Source organism: Chiloscyllium plagiosum, unplaced genomic scaffold, assembly GCF_037043375.1.
Source record: "Chiloscyllium plagiosum isolate Xiang-an unplaced genomic scaffold, Cpla_swu_hap1 HiC_scaffold_45, whole genome shotgun sequence".
NCBI classification, from domain to species: Eukaryota; Metazoa; Chordata; class Chondrichthyes; order Orectolobiformes; family Hemiscylliidae; genus Chiloscyllium; species Chiloscyllium plagiosum.
In genome coordinates this window covers 14,306,176-14,327,200 of record NW_028270183.1, presented here as the reverse complement: position 1 = coordinate 14,327,200, position 21,025 = coordinate 14,306,176, and the positions used below count along the sequence as shown (strand labels likewise).

The window sequence follows — 21,025 nt, the reverse complement described above, 5'->3', positions numbered from 1 at the left end:
TTGTTTTAACCTTGAATGAATTTTTAAAAAAAAACTAACCCTTCAAATGAACTTTTGCCGTATTAATGATGTGTGTCAAATGTTGAACTCTGCAAGGTTTGAAACAGCCAATCTGTTGGTGTTGTATTTAATAGAGGGAGCTTTCCCTGTTCTCATGGTGATAGTGGGAACTGTGGCATTTAATGTTTACTTTCTCGGTCAGATTCGACGTACGACATTTCTGGACTGTTGATTCAATTTAGAAGACTTTATTTCTCGTTCTTCAGATGGTTAGGAATAATTGATTATGGGATCTCCCTTCTTTTGCCTTGTTCTTACGTTTTTTTTTGTTAAACGTGGTTTTATGTAAAAGAAAGTGATTGTATGCTGGAAAATTTCAAGGGAGGTTGGCTATCATTTTATTTATGTGTAGATACATACCTTATATATACGTGCAGCTCCCTTTCATGTGTTTGACCCAGATCGTCTTACAGTTGAGGAAAAGTACTTGTTTCATCCTTTCCCCTTGTTCTGAAAGGATTTGTGTTTACTACATGGCACGGTGGCTCAGTGGTTAGCACGGCTGCCTCCCGGTGCCAGGGACCCGGGTTCGATTCCAGCCTTGAGCGACTGTCCATGTGTGGAGTTTGTACATTCTCCCCATCCCTCTGTGGGTTTCCTCCGGGTGCTCCGGTTTCCTTCCACAATACAAACTGTGCAGGTTAGGGTCGATTGGGCATGCTCGATTGCCCATTGTTAAGATGTGGCAGTAAACCCTTCTGCTAATTAAACCAAACATCCAGCAAAGCTCACCTTGTAATCTGTTAAAATATGAGGGACAGGGAACTCCCAAGTTCCACTATTTAAAGAAAAAATATAAATGTATTATTTAACTCTAAAAGTGAACCTTAAATAACAAGTATTTACAACTCTAAGCCCCCTTTCTCTTAAATGTTTGTTATCTACCTCCCGCTCTGTAACAATATACTGTTCTGGTAAAATTAAAATTACATCAACTTAATTTCTAAACCACACAGCTGTTGCCGTCTCTGGTGTCTGTCTTTCTCTCGCTGTTCATCTCCCTGGGTTGTCTTCAGTCGTTTGCTGTAAAGATGTTTCATATGAAAAAGGTACCTTGTGGGAGAGAGTATTTTGCTGGCAGTTGGGCTCTCGCTCTCGCTCTCTCTCGCGCTCTCACCCCCTCTCGCGCTCTCACCCCCTCTCGCGCTCTCACCCCCTCTCGCGCTCCCTCTCGCGCTCCCTCTCGCGCTCCCTCTCGCGCCCCCTCTCGCGCCCCCTCTCGCGCCCCCTCTCGCGCCCCCTCTCGCGCCCGCTCTCGCGCCCGCTCTCGCGCCCGCCCGCTCTCGCGCCCGCTCTCGCGCCCGCCCGCTCTCGCTCCCGCCCGCTCTCGCTCCCGCCCGCTCTCGCTCCCGCCCGCTCTCGCTCCCGCCCGCTCTCTCTCTCCCCGCTCTCTCTCTGCCCGCTCTCTCTCCCGCCCGCTCTCTCTCCCGCCCGCTCTCTCTCCCGCCCGCTCTCTCTCCCGCCCGCTCTCTCTCCCGCCCGCTCTCTCTCCCGCCCGCTCTCTCTCCCGCCCGCTCTCTCTCCCGCCCGCTCTCTCTCCCGCCCGCTCTCTCTCCCGCCCGCTCTCTCTCCCGCCCGCTCTCTCTCCCGCCCGCTCTCTCTCCCGCCCGCTCTCTCTCCCGCCCGCTCTCTCTCCCGCCCGCTCTCTCTCCCGCCCGCTCTCTCTCCCGCCCGCTCTCTCTCCCGCCCGCTCTCTCTCCCGCCCGCTCTCTCTCCCTCCCGCTCTCTCTCCCGCCCGCTCTCTCTCCCGCCCGCTCTCTCTCCCGCCCGCTCTCTCTCCCGCCCGCTCTCTCTCCCGCCCGCTCTCTCTCCCGCCCGCTCTCTCTCCCGCCCGCTCTCTCTCCCGCCCGCTCTCTCTCCCGCCCGCTCTCTCTCCCGCCCGCTCTCTCTCCCGCCCGCTCTCTCTCCCGCCCGCTCTCTCTCCCGCCCGCTCTCTCTCCCGCCCGCTCTCCCACGCGCTCTCCCGCGCGCTCTCCCGCGCGTGCTCTCCGTCCCGCGCGCTCGCGCTCTCACGCTTGCGCTCTCTCTGACTAACTCCCGAGATGCCTGCTTCTTTCTGTCCCGAACATTGGATTGTCTCATTGGTTCGATGTTGGCAAAACAGAAAATTCATAATCGATTGGGTTTTAGCATCCTGGAGCATAATCTAAACTAGGAGAAAGTGAGGACTGCAGATGCTGGCGGTCAGAGTTGAAAAGTGCAGCCGGTCAGGCAGCATCCGAGGAGCAGGAGAGTTGATATTTCCAGCGTGAGCTCTTCATCAGGAATTCCTGACCGGCTGTGCTTTTCCAGCACCACACTTCTTGATGCATAATTTAAATTGGTTACATTCAAATGGTTATCAACCTAGCAACCAAATCTCAGGTATTTGTTTCACAGCCCAGTGTTAGATATTTTCAGTTTTCCAGTACACTCTGAGACTGCTAGTCAGTCATGTGACTGGTGCCTACAAGCTCTCGGTGCGAACAGCATTCACTCTCTCTTAAAGGTACAGTACACACCTTCAACCTCATAACACCACAGTGTCCAGGGATGTGTAGGCTCAATGGGTTAGTTGTGGGAAATGCAGTTAGGGGGTGTTGGGTTTGGATGGGATGCCCTTTGGAAGGTCAGTGTGGACTCGTTAGGCCAAATGACCTGCTTCTACGCTGTAAGGATTTTATGATTCTGTATACTGCCACAGCATTCCCAACTTCCCAAGTACACAAGCATGTTGGTCACAGCTGGAAGCCTCGGTGTACTGAGCAGGAGTTTGCTCTCTCAATTTAAACTGGTGTCCCTCTGTCTTGCTGTTGTTCCTCTCCTCAATAAATAGGAACATTCAAGATTTGGCTTTTGCTGGGTTTGCTGTTGCTTTTCCTTTCATTAGGCCCTTTTCAGTTTTACTCTCCCATGTTTTTGGCTCGTAATCTGGCTCCGTAATTCTCGAATTGATCTTGGACTCCTCTGGGTCTCCCTTCATGTCGTGCCAGGCTGTAACTAGACTGTAAACCCATGTTTGAGTATTTCAGTCCATCCATTGTCTTTGTGAATGGGGCCTGTCCACTCAGGCTCACTCATTAACAACTGGTTTACAATGACAAACCAAAGCCCCATCGGCTTGGAAGGGCAGCCATTCAGCCTCCCATGCCTGTACTGGACCCTATTGAGAGAAACAGGATACCATTCCCCTGCTCTTTACCCTCTGTCCCACCCTTCAATGTTTCTTGCGTGCTCTTCAGTGATTTAGATTTTTTTTTGATTAACCTGTTATGACACATTTCCAGAGTGGACTTGAACCCAGAACTCCTGGCCCAGAGGCAGGGAGACTACCACAGGAAGCCTCTAAGAGTGACGTATCAAATGTGAATAGCTACCTGATTTGCTCTTTTCCAGTCTCTGAAACGTTGTTGTTTTATCATTAGAACCTTGAAAGGGTTGCCTGGAACTTTGAGGATCAGCTTTTGGCTTTGCGTTAAGTAAATTCTAACACGATGAATGATCCCTGGTGATAGAAATCAACGAACACCCACATTAAATACACTGGCTTTGTGCTGCTTAGCAGATAAGCAACCTGTGTTTAAAGGGATTTCATCAGAGGGTTGCTCAGCACCTCCTACACCAGTCAGTGGAGTGCAAGGCTCCAAGTTCTAACCCTATGTCCTTTGCTGCACCTCTTTTGATAGTTTCATTGACAACAGGGACAAATTCTTCTGATTGGAAGAGTAGGTCAATGGCTGTGAACGTAATTGAAACTGGTTTAAGATTGTCCAAAATAAATGAGAATTCACGCTCAAGCCTGTTAGTAATGGACCGGATGAGTTATAAGCAGAGGCCGGATAGTCTGGGACCTTTTGCATTGGAAGCTGAGGGGTGGACGTTATAGAGGTTTATAAAACCATGAGGCGCACAGATAAGGCCAATAGCCAAGGTCTTTTTCCCCAGAGTAGGGGAGTCTAAAATTGGAGGGCATAGATTTAAGGTCAGAGAGGAAAGATTGAAGAGGGACCTGAGGAGCAATGTTTTTCTCTGAACTGGCACATGTATGGAATGAGCTGCCAGAGGAGATGGATACAGCCTTTTAAGCTTTACAACATTTAAAAGACGTTTGGACAGGTACATGGATAGGAAAGGTTTAGAGGAATATGGACCAAATGCAGGCAAATGGCATTAGTTCAGTTTAGGAAACCTGGCCAGCATGGACGAGTAGGGCCGAAGGGTCTGCTTCCGTGCTGTATAATGGGTAAGAAGCAGGAGTATTATTGAGAAAATGGCAGCAGCGTTATTAGCTGTTGCGATCCCAGTGTGTAACCTGGTGGGAATTCTCGAGTACCTGCCTTTGATCTTGTCGTCACTAAAATAATTGTCTCCACTTGTTTGACACAATGAGGCTGCAGTGAGTACAGATGACAAAATGCTCAACATTAGGTCATATTTTCAATTGTTATTTTCAAATCCCTTCATGGCCTCGCATCCCCCGATCTCTCTAACCTGCACCTCTCTCAGATCTTTTTTTAAACACGGTCCCTTTAAACCTTGGTCTTTGATCAGTCTTTTGGCCTCCTCTCCCCTTATGTGGCAAGTGTTTTAATGGCCGCCCCTGAGAAGACGTTTTTGCCACGTTCAAGGTGCTATATAAATGTAAATTGTATTATTCCTGTCGAGTTTCTTCATTTCCAAAAAAAAACTTTGGAAGTCCTCAAAGGTTTATTTCCCCATGAGGCACTGGGTACTTATTGACTTTTAAACTGGATCCAAAGGCCTACCTTGCTACAGATCATGAGCATGTCCATTTTTAATGAATGAATCCAATTAGTTATCTGTTGCCAAACCTTTTAATGTCAACAACTGGGAACAGCGTCCCTCCAAGGTAGGGAGCCTGATCTCTAGTCCATCAGGATATCTGTCATGAATCATGTAGCCTTTGATCAAGAGTACATTACAAATGTTGAGCATTAAACAAAAATTAACTAGCTTGTGAAAAAAAACTAAACCATGACCTGGAATAAAATTGGAGTCTGTTGATCATTTGCCTTTGTGTTTACCTTCCATGTTCTGTCCCTCCTACCTTCATTTGTCCCATCCATGTCGTCTTCAAGTGCTTTGTCCCTCAGGTTTTTATCTGGCTCACTTGTAAATGATTTTTGTCAGGAGCTTTCTGAAGGAAGTGTATTTGCCCCTCTTGACAGAGCAGTGTTTGCTGTCCTCCATTGCACAGTGTGTGGAGTGCCTCAGTTCGCATTTGGGTCCCCAGGGAGTTTAACTCGAAAATGGATTGAAATGCCGTTGAGTTAGCCCACAGCTGCTCAGAGAAGCCCTCACTCTGACACGGTCTTTGCAATGCACAATCAGCTAGCCTGCTGCAACAGGGTTGTGTAAATTGTCTCAGCAGAAAGATTCCACGTCCCTCCTAGTCCGTTACCCTGGACTATGCATCAAATGTCCCAAAGCCAAAAGCTGTTTGGGTATCAGGCATTCTGTTTGTAAACCTTCAGTCTTGACCTATATTATTTGTGATAGGGTAAGTGTAAAGACGCACTGTCACCAGTAATGAAAAAGAACGTAACTGTCTGTGCAGCACACTTCAGATCACCAATGGTTATGTAAATGTACAATTTTATTTTAAAAATATAAAGTGTTGGCCTGTTCTGATTTTTGTGGGCTGGCTTAGCAAGACTGAAGGGTTCCCGATCAGGTTGAGAATGGTTCAGGGATTCTGTTCCCTAATAGGCGCTCCGTTTTATCGTTGTTGCTTTGCGACAGAAGGTAGAGGTTCCTATAAGTTCGGGAACTTCTGAAGCGAGTTGCTTAATACTCCCGGCACCTCGAGTATTCTGTCTGAATTGTTTTATTTGAGATGCACTCGCTACGGTCTCGAGGATTGAGCAATTGTCGAGTGATTGTGCTTAGATTTTACACTGTCTGTCTTAAAATAGCAAGTTGAAAATCACACGACACCAGGTTATAGTCCAACAGGTTTAATTGGAAGCACTAACTTTTGACGCACAGCCTTTTCATCAGGTGGCCATTCCACAACCTCCTGATGAAGGAGCTGCGCTCCGAAAGCTCGTGCTTCCAAATAAACCTGTTGTTGTGTGATGTTTAATTTTGTCCATCCCAGTCTAACACCAGCACCTCCACATTTTAAAATAGGAAGGTAATTTCAGTGTGTGCAGACCATTTGAGCATCTCCCATTGTCCCTGATCAAGTCCCAATATCGTGATTTGCTTTGGGAGAATTAAAAGTCGAGCTTTTAAACTCAGACGGTTGACTTTCTTTATTCCCGTATCTTCAGATTAAAATCCCTCCTTCCCCTGCCATGAGTAAATACATCGGCACGACGTGTGGCCATTGAAACATGAAGGGACTGGATTTTGGATTGGGTCCAGAGTATGTGTTTTGGGGTGACCAGAACATGTATCTGCTGAGAAGTCCGACAGAGGCTTGGGAAGATGAGTCTTCTGTCAGTGCATGAGATTGTCTCTTGGTGGAAATGGGCCACTGGATTTGCTTCCAGTCTCTCTTCCATAGTTTAATCCATTTGTGTTGCTCATTTCTGAAATGAAACCAGACTAGTGGCTATTTCAATCCTTGTTGTCTGTACAATTGTGCTTGGGACCTCCCCCCCACCCCCCCCCCCCCCCCTCCCAGCGACTCTGTTTCCAAACCTAAGATTTCTTTTCCGCTCCCTCCCCCACTCCCTTGTAACTAGATTCGCTACAGGAAGGACAAGGTGCTGACTAAGCAGACCCCCTGCTTCCCCACAGTAACGCAGCTCAAGGACCTCGCCAATGGATGTGCTCTGGCAGCCCTCATCCATCACTACTGTCCAGATGTTCTACGGTTGCAAGGTGAGTTGCTCAACGCCAGAGTCTTCCATTGGTTTAAACCTCGAAGTTTTAACCCTGCCCATGTGAGAGTGCGTTTCCCCTGCATGGGTGGGGGGGGGGGGGTGACCAGACCTTAGGACCGCATTTAGAAGAGATATCAGATATAGGCTTGAGAAAAAATGCCTTCTCTCAGAGTGGGGGAGAGGCGAGCAGAGAATGCCACAAGTACTGGGAGGCTGAGGGGTGACCTTATAGAGATTTACAATGTCATGAGGGGCATGGATAGGGTAAATAGACAAAGTCTTTTCCCTGGGGTGGGGGAGCCCAGAACTAGAGGGCATAGGTTTAGGGTGAGAGGGGAAAGACCTAAGGGGCAACTGTTTCACGCAGAGGGTGGTAAGTGTGTGGAATGAGCTGCCAGAGGAAGTGGAGGAGGCTGGTACAATTGTAACATTTAAAAGGCACTTGGGTGGGTATGTGAATAGGAAGGGTTTGGAGGGATATGGGCTGGTGCTGGCAGGTGGGACTAGATTTGGGTTAGGATATCTGGTCGGCATGGACGAGTTAGACTGAAGGGTCTGTTTCCATGCTGTCCATCTCCATGACTGTATGACTCCCAACCATTCTTTGAGTTTTTATGCCGACTGCTTTATTTGGAGAGGAGTAAAGAGTAGAAGGGGAAGCCTTTTGGTGTGCGTTTATCTGTCCACATTCATGCAGTCGCAACGCACCTTGAGAGACGCTCCGTGGAGAAGGCTGGGTGAAGATCTATCTACAGGCTTGGGACCTCTTTGTGAGATTGTTTGAGAGTTCCATATACAGACCTAACTCCACCCTCACTGTGCTATTTACACCCAGTGAGGAGCAGCTCTTTGACATCATCAAAGCCCTTCCAGGGTTGTGGCAGAATGGAGGGATGAAGGAATCTGCTGATGAAAGGGTTGATGTGAGGTCTTGGGGAAAGGAAATCGCAATCTGGCGGGAGATTTGAAAGTTAGCAATAGTGCTGCAGCTCCAAAACCTGGGAGCACTGACTCTCCTCTGTAATTACTGAGCTGTGTGTTGAGTCCAGAAGGTTTATAAAACGCCCAATCAGAAAACGAGGCACTAGTCCTGGAGTTTTATCAGAAATGTGCAGGAGCTAGAGGTGGGAATGGGGCCAGGAATTAAAATGATAAGGGATAAGAATGTAGGATTTGCTCCCACCAAGGGAGGCTGAGATGGTTATCATTCAATGGAAGCTGGATAAAGCCATGAGGGAGGAGAAAGAAAGTTGTGCTGATGGGGTGAGGTGCGGATTTGTTCGGAGCTTTAACTGTTTGCTCGGGAAGACCCGTGTCTATGCTGTGTGTTCTCTGCAACGTAACCGGAGTTGGTGGATGTTTCAGTGAAAATCCACGTGTAGTTGCAGATTGTAATTCATTCGCCAGGTTCCATTTATTGTCCGTTCTTGGATCCTCTGGAAAGGCTTTTTATTTGGAGGGGAGGGCGGGTCCAACGTGAGTTTTGTCCTGGGCCAATGTAAACCACAGTGTATGGGCCAGGAGTGGGTAGAGATGGCAGCGGTGCATCCTTAAGGGACATCAAAAGATAAGATTGTTTTGGCTATTTGGTGCGGGCCCATAGTGTCTCTGTCCAGTTCCACATTAATGTCTCAGTACGTGCCATGCTAACAGGGCCCTGCGGATGGGTCATTGAATTATTACTTTTTTATTCACCCATGGGATGCGGGCATTGCTGGCTGGGCCAGCCTCAGTTGCCCATGACGAGGTGACGATCTGCCTTTTTTGAACCGCTGCAGTCCTTGGGGTGTCAGGAGGTGAGACACAGTGCTGTTAGGAAGGAATTTGAGCCAGTGACAGTGAGGGAATAGTGATGCGGTTACAAACAAGGATGGTGTGTGACTTGGAGGTGGTTTTCCACATATCTGTCATTTTGCTCTGCAGGGAGAAGTTTGAATTAACAGCTTGGCAAAGTTACACTCAAGTATTTGTACATCAGTTATCTTAATATATAGTTGGTCATTTCTCTCTCGTTCTGCGTCGTGAGATCTCACTTCGCAACTGAATGCATTACGGGTTCACTCTTTCGCATCCAAGGTATGTGGACTTATTTAGAGAGAGGGAGAGACGACTGGTGGTGGTTTAACCTGAAGGTCACTGTGCCTCTGACAAGGGGAGAGTTTGGGAAGGTGGGATTTTTAGAGAGCTGAACCAGATGGGAATTAAACTCAGGCTATTGGTACCATTCTGCATCACAAACCAGCCAGACTAACGGTATTGTAGCAAGATCACAGAGGCATTGGAGATGGTGTCTGCTGTTGTCCATTTTGTTTTCAGAGGTTAGATCCAGCAGGAATGTGTGAATAGACTAGGACTCTGCTTCTCCTGAAAGAGAAATTAAGAGAGGAGATTGGTTAGAGATTAAATATGGAAGGTTGCAATAGAAAGGTTTCCACTTGAGAGACCAGAACCAGTGAGTTATCAGTACAAGATGTTCATTCGTAAATTTAGTACACGATTCCAGAGAAGCTTTAGCTTGTGTGTCGGGCTATGAGGGGAGTGGTTGAGGTGAGTAGCATCAACACATTTAATGGGAAGTTGGAACAACCGGTGTGGAATACTGAGAGAAAGCGAGCACTACAGGTCAGAATCGAAGAGTGTGGTGCTGGTTAAGCACAGCCAGTCAGGCAGCATCTGAGGAGCAGGAGAATCGACGTCTAGAGTGCAAGATCTTCATCAGGATTGGTAGATTGAGTAGAGTCTTGGATGGAGTGTGAGGAACAGCAGAGACCTATTGGGTCAAATGGCCTGTTTCCGTGCCATGAATACTATCAAGACCCTTTTCCTTTCTGGTAGCTAAAACTGGGAATGTCTCCAGCTTGTCATTGGACTGGTTCTCCAGGGTAAGTGGGGAGAGCGGTGATTGGGAGTTGAGGTGCTTTGTTTGGACAGTAGTCTCTCTGCGGTCCTGCAGCTAAGTTACAAATGCAGTTTTTGAGCTTGCTGGTGATAATGGCTTGACTTTTCTTTTCCCTCCTCCTTCCCTTCACAGATGTTTGCCTGAAGGAGACCATGTCCGTCGCTGACAGTCTGTACAACTTGCAACTGATTGTGGAATTCACCCAGGAGTATCTCGGCAACTGTTGTCACCTGGGCCTGGAGGATATGCTGTACACTCCGCCAGTGTTAAAGGTAATGATTCAGAGTAGCTGACTGTGCTTGCTGACTTTTAAGTGCTTTCTTTATCCTGCTCTCTGGAACTCCTGTTCCGATGTTAGATGTTAAATTGGTTCAGCTCGTCCTGGGATTGGAAGACTTGACATTCCAGGATATCTGATCCCTGGCATTTAGTTAAGAATGTTAATAAAACTTGGACAATTTGGTCAATTAGGGCAGATTCTGTCTTAGCCCATGTGTGCATTCCATTGTGGTATAGAAATTCTGTCCAGGCTCTGATATCTAACCCGACTCCAGCTCAGGGTTTGTGCTATGCGTCATTACCACAGTCGGTGTAAAAGCATTTTTTTCTTAAGTTCCAAAACCATGCAACAGTAGATAAAACAGTAATTGCTGCTCCTGAAGTTCAAGGAAATCACCTCCAACACCTAAATTACCTCAAAAAAAAAGGAGCAACTCTTCCTGCTACGATTCTTTCCCATCCTCCATCTTGGATTACCCAGGATGCATTTGCTGACTCTACCAAAAACATTCTCTGCTAAACTGGCGTTCTTGAGCTTCTCACTCTGCTGTGACATTAACGGAAAATGTATCATCTCTCTGAACTCTACAGATATGACATCAGTCTGTGTTTGTAGCAGTGCTTTAAAATATCTGCTACACACCTCAGTTTGAACTCCCAGCATCTTTCCACACCTTTGTTTGCTTTGCTCTGTGTCCACATCCAGTCTTAACCAGTCGAGTGAGTGCGAATTTTAAACAAGGTGACATAATCAAGCACGGAACAATTGAACACTATATGTTCAGTGGAGTGTTCATGTGGCCTTCTGTGTTCAGGAACAAATTATCACAGTCCAAATCATATTTGCCCATTTCCATCTGTATTCCAATGCCTAGCCAGCTGTTCAAACAATCTCTTTTATGTTGGCAAGCTAACAATGTTTCTCTTCATGATTGAGGCTGAGTTCAGTTGTAGCTCTTTTCCTGTTAGTAGTATTGGGAGGAGATTGTCAATGATGGAGGTAAGCGGATACTGGCAAAAGCAAAGACCGCTTCAGTCCAGGCAGTGTCAGAGAATTGGGAATTCTGGGATTATTGGGTCACACTGTCCAGGTATCTGTTAGAGGAAACCACACTGAGCAGTATATGGAGCAAGGAATGTGAGGAACATCCTTCTTATAAGGTTCTTCCCCAGTGCCAGAATCAAAGAACGCCATGACCAAACAACCAACTTCAGGAAGCTCATTATTGGCTACTTGTGTTCCTGGCGGCCATTTTAATGTGTTGTTGGACACACTCATACCTCTGTTTTATGTCACGGAATGGACCAGAGCCCTCAAAATATTTTACAAAGTTAACCTCGACCCTAACTTTTATTATTTTAAAGGCAAATATAAAGTGTCTGTTCCACGTGATATGACTGGTCAAACTACTCAGCGTAAAGCAAAACGCAACTTATTAAAACACCGTACTTGAAATTCCTCTTTCCTTGCTTGTATTTTGAATCACTTAACTCTATTAGAAAGCTTACAGAATAATAGATATAGTAACTATTACTGATTACCTGTTCCAAAATAGAAACAGCTCAAAAACACACCCTTGGCAAAATAAGAGGCAAATTCAGACACGGATACTCACATGCAGTTTTCCAATCCGGGACTAACATAACATACAAGAGAAAATTCCGAAAGAGTAACAGCCAGGCGACATTCACTGAAGATACTAGCTCTGGTGAGACCCCAATAGCTCCTGGTGTTACTGAGAGACCAAAATCCAGAAATCTTAACCTGTGAGAGCTGGTCACACCCATTCAGGCTGTTATCTTAAAAAATAAAATCCAAGTGGTTTACATTACCCCAGACAGCTTTTCACCCCTGCCTCACAAGCTTGCTTCAAAAAAAACCCAGGACAAAGTAACTTCTTAAAAACCGCACCATTGTCACCTTTGTAACTGACCGAATCAGAGAGAGGAGATGCAAGAAAGCTGATTCTGAAGGGAAGCTACATTACCTTTAATATCTGATCGTTAATTTTCAGGTTGATGTTGATTGAAGTGATTGGAACAGCATTCCCTTTCATTTTCCTTCCTTTAATCACAAGCGTTAGCAACTCTGGACGTGGTTCCAACCAGGATGAGCTTCACCTGACAAACGGGCAGTGCTCTGAAAGCTTGTGATTTCTAATAAACCTGTTGCACTATAATTTGGTATCGTGTGACTTCTGACTGGTTCCAACCATTGCACCCAACTGCGGGGATTGCCGAACGCGACTCCAATTCTGCCCAATGGCCATGGAGCTGGTGACAATGGCTTGGCACTTTACAGTTTCTCTTAATTCTATTTGATCTGGTTGAAGGACCATTTGCTTGTAAACTTTAGTCAAACGATTGACACCCAAAGACGTGCTGGTATTTGAATAGAACGCTATCACTAAATGTGCTGAAGTGTTTTTTAAGGCAATAGACAACAGGTGCAGGAGTAGGCCATTCAGCCCTTCGAGCCAGCACCAGCATTCATTATGATCATGGCTGATCATCCTCAATCAGTATCCTGTTCCTGCCTTATCCCCATAACCCTCGATTCCACTATCTTTAAGAGCTCTATCCATCTCTTTCTTAAAAGTATCAAGACACTTGGCCTCCACTGCCTTCTGGGGCAGAGCATTCCAAACACCCATCACTCTCTGGGTGAAGAAGTTTCTTAACTCTGTTCGAAATGGCCTATTCCTTATTTGTAAACTGTGTCCTCTGGTTCTGGACCCACCAATCAGCGGAAATATGCTTCCTGCCTCCAGAGTGTCCAATCCTTTAATAATCTTATCCCCTCTCATCCTTCTAAACACAAGTGTATACAAGCCCAGCGGTTTTTCTCATTATTCGGTTGTTTTTGAAATCTCAGTAAATGTACCGGTCAATTATTTATCAGAATTTCTCCCTAAACTTTGGATCTTCTACTCCAAACCAGTTCTTCACTCATTCCTTCAGCCCCCTGCATGGTTAAAACCTATCCCTTTTAATACAAGGATTTGGCCACCGACCTGAAGATTTTCTTTCATTGGTTACACACCCCTGAGACACAGCTTAGGATGAGTTCACTATCTTAAGGGTACTACGTGGATGCAATTTGTTGTTAGGATGCCCCCCCCCTCCCCCCGACCCCTTTCGTATTGATTTGGAAATTGCCTGATCCCCTCACTTGCCACCAGACATTGGTGACAAGCTCGGTTTGGTAAGGCAACAACAGAGAGTCTACCCATTCCCTCATGGCATTCCCATTGCTGAATCCTGCACTATTGTCATCCTGGGGTGTTCTCGTTGACCACAAACTGGACTGGACCAGTCATATAAACACGGTGGCTACAAAAAGCAGGTCAGAGGCTTAGGAATCCTGCAGAAAGTAACTCCCCTCCTGACACCCCGAAGCCTGTTCACTGTTCGCAAGCACAAGCTTGGAGTGTGTGGAGTTTGCACGTTCTCCCCTTGTCTGCGTGGGTTTCCTCCGGGTGCTCTGTTTTCCTCCCACAGTCCAAAGATGCATCGGTTAGGGTGAATTGGCCATGCTAAATTGCCCACAGTGTTCAGGGATGTGTGGGTTAGATCCATTAGTCAGGGGGAATGTAGAGGAGTAGGGTAGGGGAATGGCTCTGGGTGGGATACATTTTGGAGGGTCAGTGTGGACTTGTTGGGTCAAATGGCCTGTCCCCACACTGTAAGGATTCTATGATCTATGATCATACTCCCTACTTGCCTGGATGGGTGCATCTTCAACAACACTCTAAGCTCAACACCATCCAGGACAAAGCAGCCCCCGCTTGATTGGCACCACATCCACAAGCATCCACTCCCTCCTCCACCGACACTCAGTAGCAGCAGTGCGTACCATCTACAAGATGCACTGCAGAAACTCACCAAAGATCCTTAGACAGCACCTTCCAAACCCATGACCACATCCATCTAGAAGGATGAGGGCAACACTTCGATGGGAATACCATCCCCTGCAAGCCACTCACTTTCCTGACTTGGAAATTTTATTACTGTTTCTTCATTGTCGCTGGGTCAAAATCCTAGAACTCACTCCCTGAGGGCATTGTGGGTCAACCTACAACACAATTGATCAACATTTCTACAGCTCTGTGACCAATCCCCTGAATCTTCAGTGTCCCTGACCCAAGTGCTTCCGATGCTTGCTGTTTTTAATTCCAGTTTCCAGTATCTGCTGTACTGTAGCTTTGTTTAATAGAATCACAGGATCCCTAGTGTGTTGAAACAGGCCCTTCAGCCTATCAAGTCCACACTGACCCTCCGCTCTCCTCTCCTTCGCCCCCCTCCCTTCCTCTCTCTCCTTATTCCTTTATATTTCCCCTGACTACATACCCTATTAGCCTATATTTACCCGTGACTAATGCACCTAATCTGAACACCGTGGGCAATTTAGCATGGCCAATTCACCTGACCTGCAAAACCTTTTGGATCTTGGGAGGAAACTGTAGCACACGGAGGAAACCCATGCAGGCACTGGGAGAATGTGCAAACCCCATACAGACAGTCGCCCGAGGATGAAATAGAACCTGGGTCCCTGGTACTGGGAGGCAGCAGTGCTAACCACTGAGCCACCATGTTGATCGAGTGGGGAGGGGAAGTGGAGCTCAGGTGAGAGTTTATTGGAGTTTGCAGCACAGCCCAGCTACGATCTAGTAACCATGTTGGAAGGGGCTGAATGGCCTCCTGCTGGTCTTGGGTTTCAGGATCTGTGGCTTTGGGGTGGGGGAGTGACAGAGAGCCCATCAATCCCAGTGTAAAGGAACCTTGAAGTTCGGGAGCCACAAGAAGCTGAGGAACTGTTGTAATGTGAAACAGGCTGAGACAAGAGCTTTTCATCTCCGGCTGGGTCCCATTTATTATTTCAAATGATAGGCTTCATAGGAAGCCACACAGAGATTATAGCCTGAACTACTACTGTCAGAGCTTTGTTGGGGCCCATGCGTCTGCAGAAGAAATACGTTTCTTTTTGCGTGAATTATTGAGGCTCCAACTGATGGTTACACTGCAAAAGGCCGATCAGTAACGCCAAATAAATAAGTGAGGTCTTCCGTGATTGGAATTAACCCCTTGGAGCCTTGACCTGCTGTGGGTTAGCTGTACCGTTGGGGCTCAGTGGAGGCGATTGGATGAGGTACTGGGTGTTCCGAAACTGGCAGTGAGCAGGCGGGTCAGCCCAGTGCCACGGTGAGGTAGGTTCGAGTCCCACAGTGGTTAGAATTTGAATTCAGTTCGTAAGGTCACTCTGGAGTCTGAAGACTAGCCTCGGTAATGATGACCTTCAGTTCTGCCAGTGATTATTCCCCAAACCTGTCGGGGACTGACATCTGCTGTCTGGTGCTGGTCAGGTCTGAGCAATGTTTGACTCCCAGACATGTGTGTTATAGAATGAGCTGGCAGAGGAAGTGGTGGAGGCTGGTACAATTACAGCATGTAAAAGGCATTGGATGGGTGTATGAATAGGAAGGGTTTGGAGGGATATGGGTTGAATGCTGGCAAAGGGCGGTACGGTGGCTCAGTGGTTAGCACTGCTGCCTCACAGCGCCAGGGTCCCAGGTTCGATTCCAGCCTCAGGCGACTGTCTGTGTGGAGTTTGCACATTCTCCCAGTGTCTCCGTGGGGTTCCTCCCACAGTCCAAAGATATGCAGGTCAGGGTGAATTGGCCATGCTAAATTGTCCATGGTGTTAGGTGCATTAATCAGAGGGGGGGGTGGGTTACTCATCGGAGGGTCAGTGTGGACTTGTTGTGCTGAAGGGCCTGTTTCCACACTGTAGGGAATCTAATCCAAATTGGAATAGATTAGGTTAGGATATCCATGGTCGGCATGGGTGAGTTGGGCCGAATGGCCTGCTTCTGTGCTGTACATGTCTATGACTCTATGACGCTATGCTTAGCTCAGGAGAGCAATGGCTATGGGCCTTGTTAGTGTGAGACACACTATTCAGAAGGCGGGTAATCTACAATAATTGAGTGGAGAGATCCTGGATGGAGACTGATTCAAGTCGCATGGTGTTGATTGCCTGCTTGGCGCTGGTTTCATGCCCCTGGGCACTGTGCCCCAGTAGCAAACCTTCAGTCCGGGTACCTGGGTGTTTGCAACCTCCAGAGTGTGGGGTGAGGAGCTGCAGTCAATTCAGCGTGCTTCCCACGTTGACTCTCACAAATAGGGATAGAGGGTCAGCCCTCCTCACTACCACCGCCAACATCGCTACCTCAGAGCAAGTCCCCACTGCAGATGGAAGTTTCCCCAAAGACTAAGGTATTGAGGCCAATGAAAGCCTCCCATCCCAGCTCGGCAGTGCAGATCCACGATTGGGTATGGAGCTTGGCAAGCTGCAACTAATTGTATCAGCAAATTCTTTCCAGAACTGTTTTGATTTTATTATTGGTTCAGTAACTATTCTATTGAGCTTCAGAATAGAATCTGCATGCTATTAAGTGCCAGCACAGTTTGCATTGCCAACTGCTGCAAGGCAAGTCTTCCAGCAGATGGTCTTCCTTAATGTAAACCACATTTTCATACTTGAGATTCAGTTTTCGAGGTTTAATTTGAATGTGGCCTGCGTTTGAGCAACTTGGTGCTGTGCTAGAGAGGAAGTTCAGGAGACAGAAATTGGCTCGAATCAGGGAGTTGTGGGGGGGGGTGGGAATGCATGTCTAAAATTGGCTGGATTTCCCTGGTGCATGGGAATTGTTTTATATCTCACTGAGCAAAGAGCAACAAAGGATGCAGGAGCCAAATAATAACTACAGATGCACAAAATCTGAAACTTAAAGCCCATATAGTGCTGGAAGTTCTGTTGCCTACCTGGTGCCAGGATTAAAGTCGACACCACGAGGTTGGAGAGAGAAGAGAGGGATCCTTTTGGTATAACTAACAAAGGAAGGACCTTGGGGAGAGTAGAGAGCAGAGAACTTTTTTTATTTGTCACTGCTACCATTTTACAACTGATAAGTAAAAACAAGACATTGTTCGTCCAAGGTGCTACACGGACAACACAAACTGCACAGTCATACACAAAGTGGCATAAAGTGCGTAAGAAATGCAAAACACGCAAATCACAGTGTAATAAAGGAATGATAATTAATATTCATGATTTGGAGATGCCGGTGTTGGACTGGGGTGTACAAAGTTAAAAATCACACAACACCAGGTTATAGTCCAACAGGTTTAATTGGAAACACACTAGCTTTCGGAGCGACGCTCCTTCATCAGGTGATAGCACCTGATGAAGGAGCGTCGCTCCGAAAGCTAGTGCTTCCAATTAAACCTGTTGGACTATAACCTGGTGTTGTGTGATTTTTAACTTTGATAATTAATAGGCATTGTTCTGGCAGCAATTTGAAGTCATGTAAAGAATTTCAAATGGGAAAGAGTCCGATCATACAGTGTTAAGGAACCTGATGGCTTGGGGGAAGAAACCATTGTGCAGTCTGGCCGTGAGACCGAATGCTCAGGTATCTTCTGCCAGATGGCAAGAGGGAGAAGAGTTTGGGTGAGGGGTGTGTGGGGTCTTCCCAATGCTGTTAGCCTTGCGAATGCTGCGTATGTTGTTAAATGTCTATAATGGAGGCAAGAGAGACCCCCATGGTCTTTTCAGCTGTCCTCACTATCCATTGTAGGGTTTTACGATCTGAGATGGTGCAATTTCTGAACCAAGCAGTGATGCAGCAGCTCAGGGTATTCTCAATGAACCCTCAGAGGGACCGAGGGGTGCAGGTAGATAATTCCTTGAAGCTTGCATTACATTTAGACAGGATGATTTAAAAGGCGTTTAGCACGCTCGCCTTCATTGCTCAGTCCTTTGAGTATAGGAATTGGGTATGTTATGTTGAGGTTGTACAGAATATTCTGTAGTGCTACGTCCAGTTCTGGTCACCCTGTTATAGGAAGGATATTATTAAGCTGGAGAGGATTCGGAAGAGATTTACCAGGATGGTGCTGGGTGCGGAAGGTTTGATTTGTGAAGATAGGCTGGGACTTTTTTCACTGGAGTATCGGATGATGAGAGACAACCTGAAAGAAGTTTATAAAATAATGAGAGGTATAGATAGACTGAATGGTTAGTTGTCTTTTCCCTCGGGTGAGGGATTCCTCTACTAGGGGGGTGCATTTTTTAAGCTGAGAGGAGAGAGATTTAAAAAAATACCTGAGGCAATTTTTTTTTTAAACAGTGTGGTTCACGTGTGGAATGAATTTCCAGAGGAAATGGTAGATGTGGATACAGTTACAGCATTTAAAAGGCATTTGGATAGATGTATGGATAGGAAGGGTTTGGAGGGATATGGCCCTAGAGCAGGCGGTTTAATTTGGGATTATGTTTAGCATGGATGGGTTAGACCAAAGGGTATCGAGATGCGGTGAAAAATATTGTCTTGCGTGCTGTCTAGGCAAATCATACCTTACACAAGTCCATCAGAGTAATCAAACAGGATGCAGAATACCGTGTTACAGCTACAGAGAAGGTGCAGAGTAAAATTAACTCTGATATGAGTTTGTGGGTCTGATCGCAGCGGGGAAGAAGCTGTTCTTGAATCTGTTGTGTTCTCAAACTACTTGTATCTTCTGCCCGATGGAAGAGTGTATAAGCCGGGTGGGAGGGGGTCTTTGATGTTAGCCGCTTTCCCGAGGCAGCGGGAAATGTAGACGGAGTCAACGGATGGAAGGCTGGTTTGTGGGATGGCCTGGGTCACATTCACAACTCTGTAGTTTCTGGTGGTCTTGGGCAGAGCAGTTGCCCTACCACACAGTGATGCATCCAGATAGGATGCTTTCTCTGGTGCATCGATAAAAATTGGTGAGAGTAATTGTGGACGGGCTGAATTTTCTTCGCCTCCTGAGAAAGTAGATGATGTGCTCCACATCGATCGAAACAATGTCAACAAGATTGGAAAGGAGGTTCTGGAGAAGGATTTTGAGGCATTATGAGGTAAGTTTAATAAAGCACACCCTCCGAAGTAGCAATCCTAGGAGTACTACAGGCAGAAGATCTTTTTATCCCAACATCCAAAAACCGAAAATCTTTGAAATCCGAAGGTTTGTTTGTGAAGCTTCTTTCTCAATAAGGTTGTTTGATAAGCAAACAGTTAACCCAAGTTGACACCCACTGGATGTGTGTCACTCAGATGTGACATGGAGGGGGGGGGCATGCCCAAACACATTCATTCTTAGAAGTCTGCTCCTCCAGAGAGATTTTTAAACATTTCTCCATCAAACTGTCACTTATTCTGAAAACCAAAGAATTCCGAAAAACAGCTGGTCCCGAGCACTTCGGATAAAGCACCACGGGCAAATGGCTCAGGGAAGATTTAAGTCAGGAAGTTACATGCCTGGCTTAAAGGTTAACTGGGATGGAATACGTCTCAGGTCATGGGACACTGGCACCAACGTTGGGATAGAATGGCGCTGTTCTAGGTGGATGGGCTTCACATGACCCATACCGGATCCATTATCTGGGGTGGATCGAATAACTAGGGCTGTAGAGAGGGCTTGAAACTTAGTAGGGGAGGAAAGATCTGGCACTATTGCTTGGCAACTGTTTCAATGATGCCCAGAGTGGGACAGGAAGGAACACTAAAGTGTGCAAGCATAAATCAACAACAAACAAGATCCAAGAAGAAAAAGCAAAATAGGTCTTAAATGCACATAGTATTCAGAGCAAAAGAAAAAATTAATAGTGCAAATGGAAATGAATGGGGATGAATAGCCTTCAACTGTGGCTCAGCGGTTAACACTGCTGCCTCACTGCGCCAGAGATCCAGGTTCGATTCCAGCCTCGGGCGACTGTCTGTGTGAAGTTTGCACGTTCTGCCCCTTGTGTCTGTGTGAGTTTCCTCCGGGCGCTCCGGTTTCCTCCCACAGTCCAAAGATGTGCAGGTTTGGGGTGGATTGGCTAGACTCTTTGGAGAGTTGATGTGGACTCGATGGCCTGCAGGAATTCTCCGATACTGTCCCGTATCCATTCTGTGAATGCACTTCCCTCACCCGGCCCGGTGTGTTAAACAGGGAGGGGTGTTTCTGATGGGGACGATTGAGGGATCAATGTTGATCAGGCTGTGGCGTGGAATCCCTTCACACCGAATTGAACAAACAAATGGAGCGTGAGTTTAAAACTTCATCTGAAATCTTGGCAATTAATCTCCCTCTGCCTTGAAAAATATTCACTGACCCTGCCCCTACAATTAAGAGCTCTCTATAAGTTGGCACAAAAGCTTTGTCTCACTGGTACGCCGTTGTTTCCTGTTGTGAGGAGAAACCAGAGGCTTGGGGTTAAGCCCAAAGTCTTGTGAATGTTACTGAGGAGTCTGGAGTTTTGCTCAATGGTCTTTCAGGACGTTAAAGAGCATCTTTCCCTCTCTGCCGCAGACATATACCCTGCCTGAAGGACCGGCAAACCTGATGAAGCAAACAGTTATTTCTCGTCGATTGGAGAGATCGGAAAGGATGATTTTCAATTCACAAGTCTCTTTTTGTCTCTCCTCTTGACAGATTAACATCTTGACGTTTGTAGCTGAGCTGTTCTGGTGGTTTGAAGTCCTGAAGCCAGAGTTTGTTCGACCAAGAGAGATTCCGGATCTGGACGGTATGGGATTAATGTTAATGTTACTCCTCAGCTTTACCATGGTAACGAGCTGCTTGTGTAGGAAGTGTCCACGTGAGACATTCTTCCACCCCCCAATTCATTGAGGAAATGTGAAAGTAGCTTTCCTTCACGAGATTATGATGTTACAATCCTGACCAATGTTTGTGATTAATGGGTGAAATACTTCAGTCAATGTTGGGCAACAGTCGGTTTATGACCTAATTAAAAGCTGACTTTTCAGTGTGTATTTTAGTCACAATGAAACATGATCTTAGCTTGGAGGTAAAGATCCTGATTGATTTATTGCACCAAAGAATGTTGATGTTAAGAGACCTTCACTGTTTAAATCGATTC

At 46.6% G+C, this 21,025-nt stretch overlaps 1 protein-coding gene across 1 annotated transcript in view; it reads left to right on the top strand.

Moving 5' to 3' along the window:
• The window catches only part of camsap3 (calmodulin regulated spectrin-associated protein family, member 3), a 208,174-nt gene that overhangs the window by 137,878 nt on the left and 49,271 nt on the right, over positions 1-21,025 (top strand). Inside the window, exons 7-9 of the mRNA XM_087983177.1 lie at positions 6,753-6,891; positions 9,925-10,064; positions 20,578-20,671. Coding sequence (XP_087839303.1) covers positions 6,753-6,891; positions 9,925-10,064; positions 20,578-20,671 — 373 coding nt within the window. The remainder of the gene's footprint in view (positions 1-6,752; positions 6,892-9,924; positions 10,065-20,577; positions 20,672-21,025) is intronic.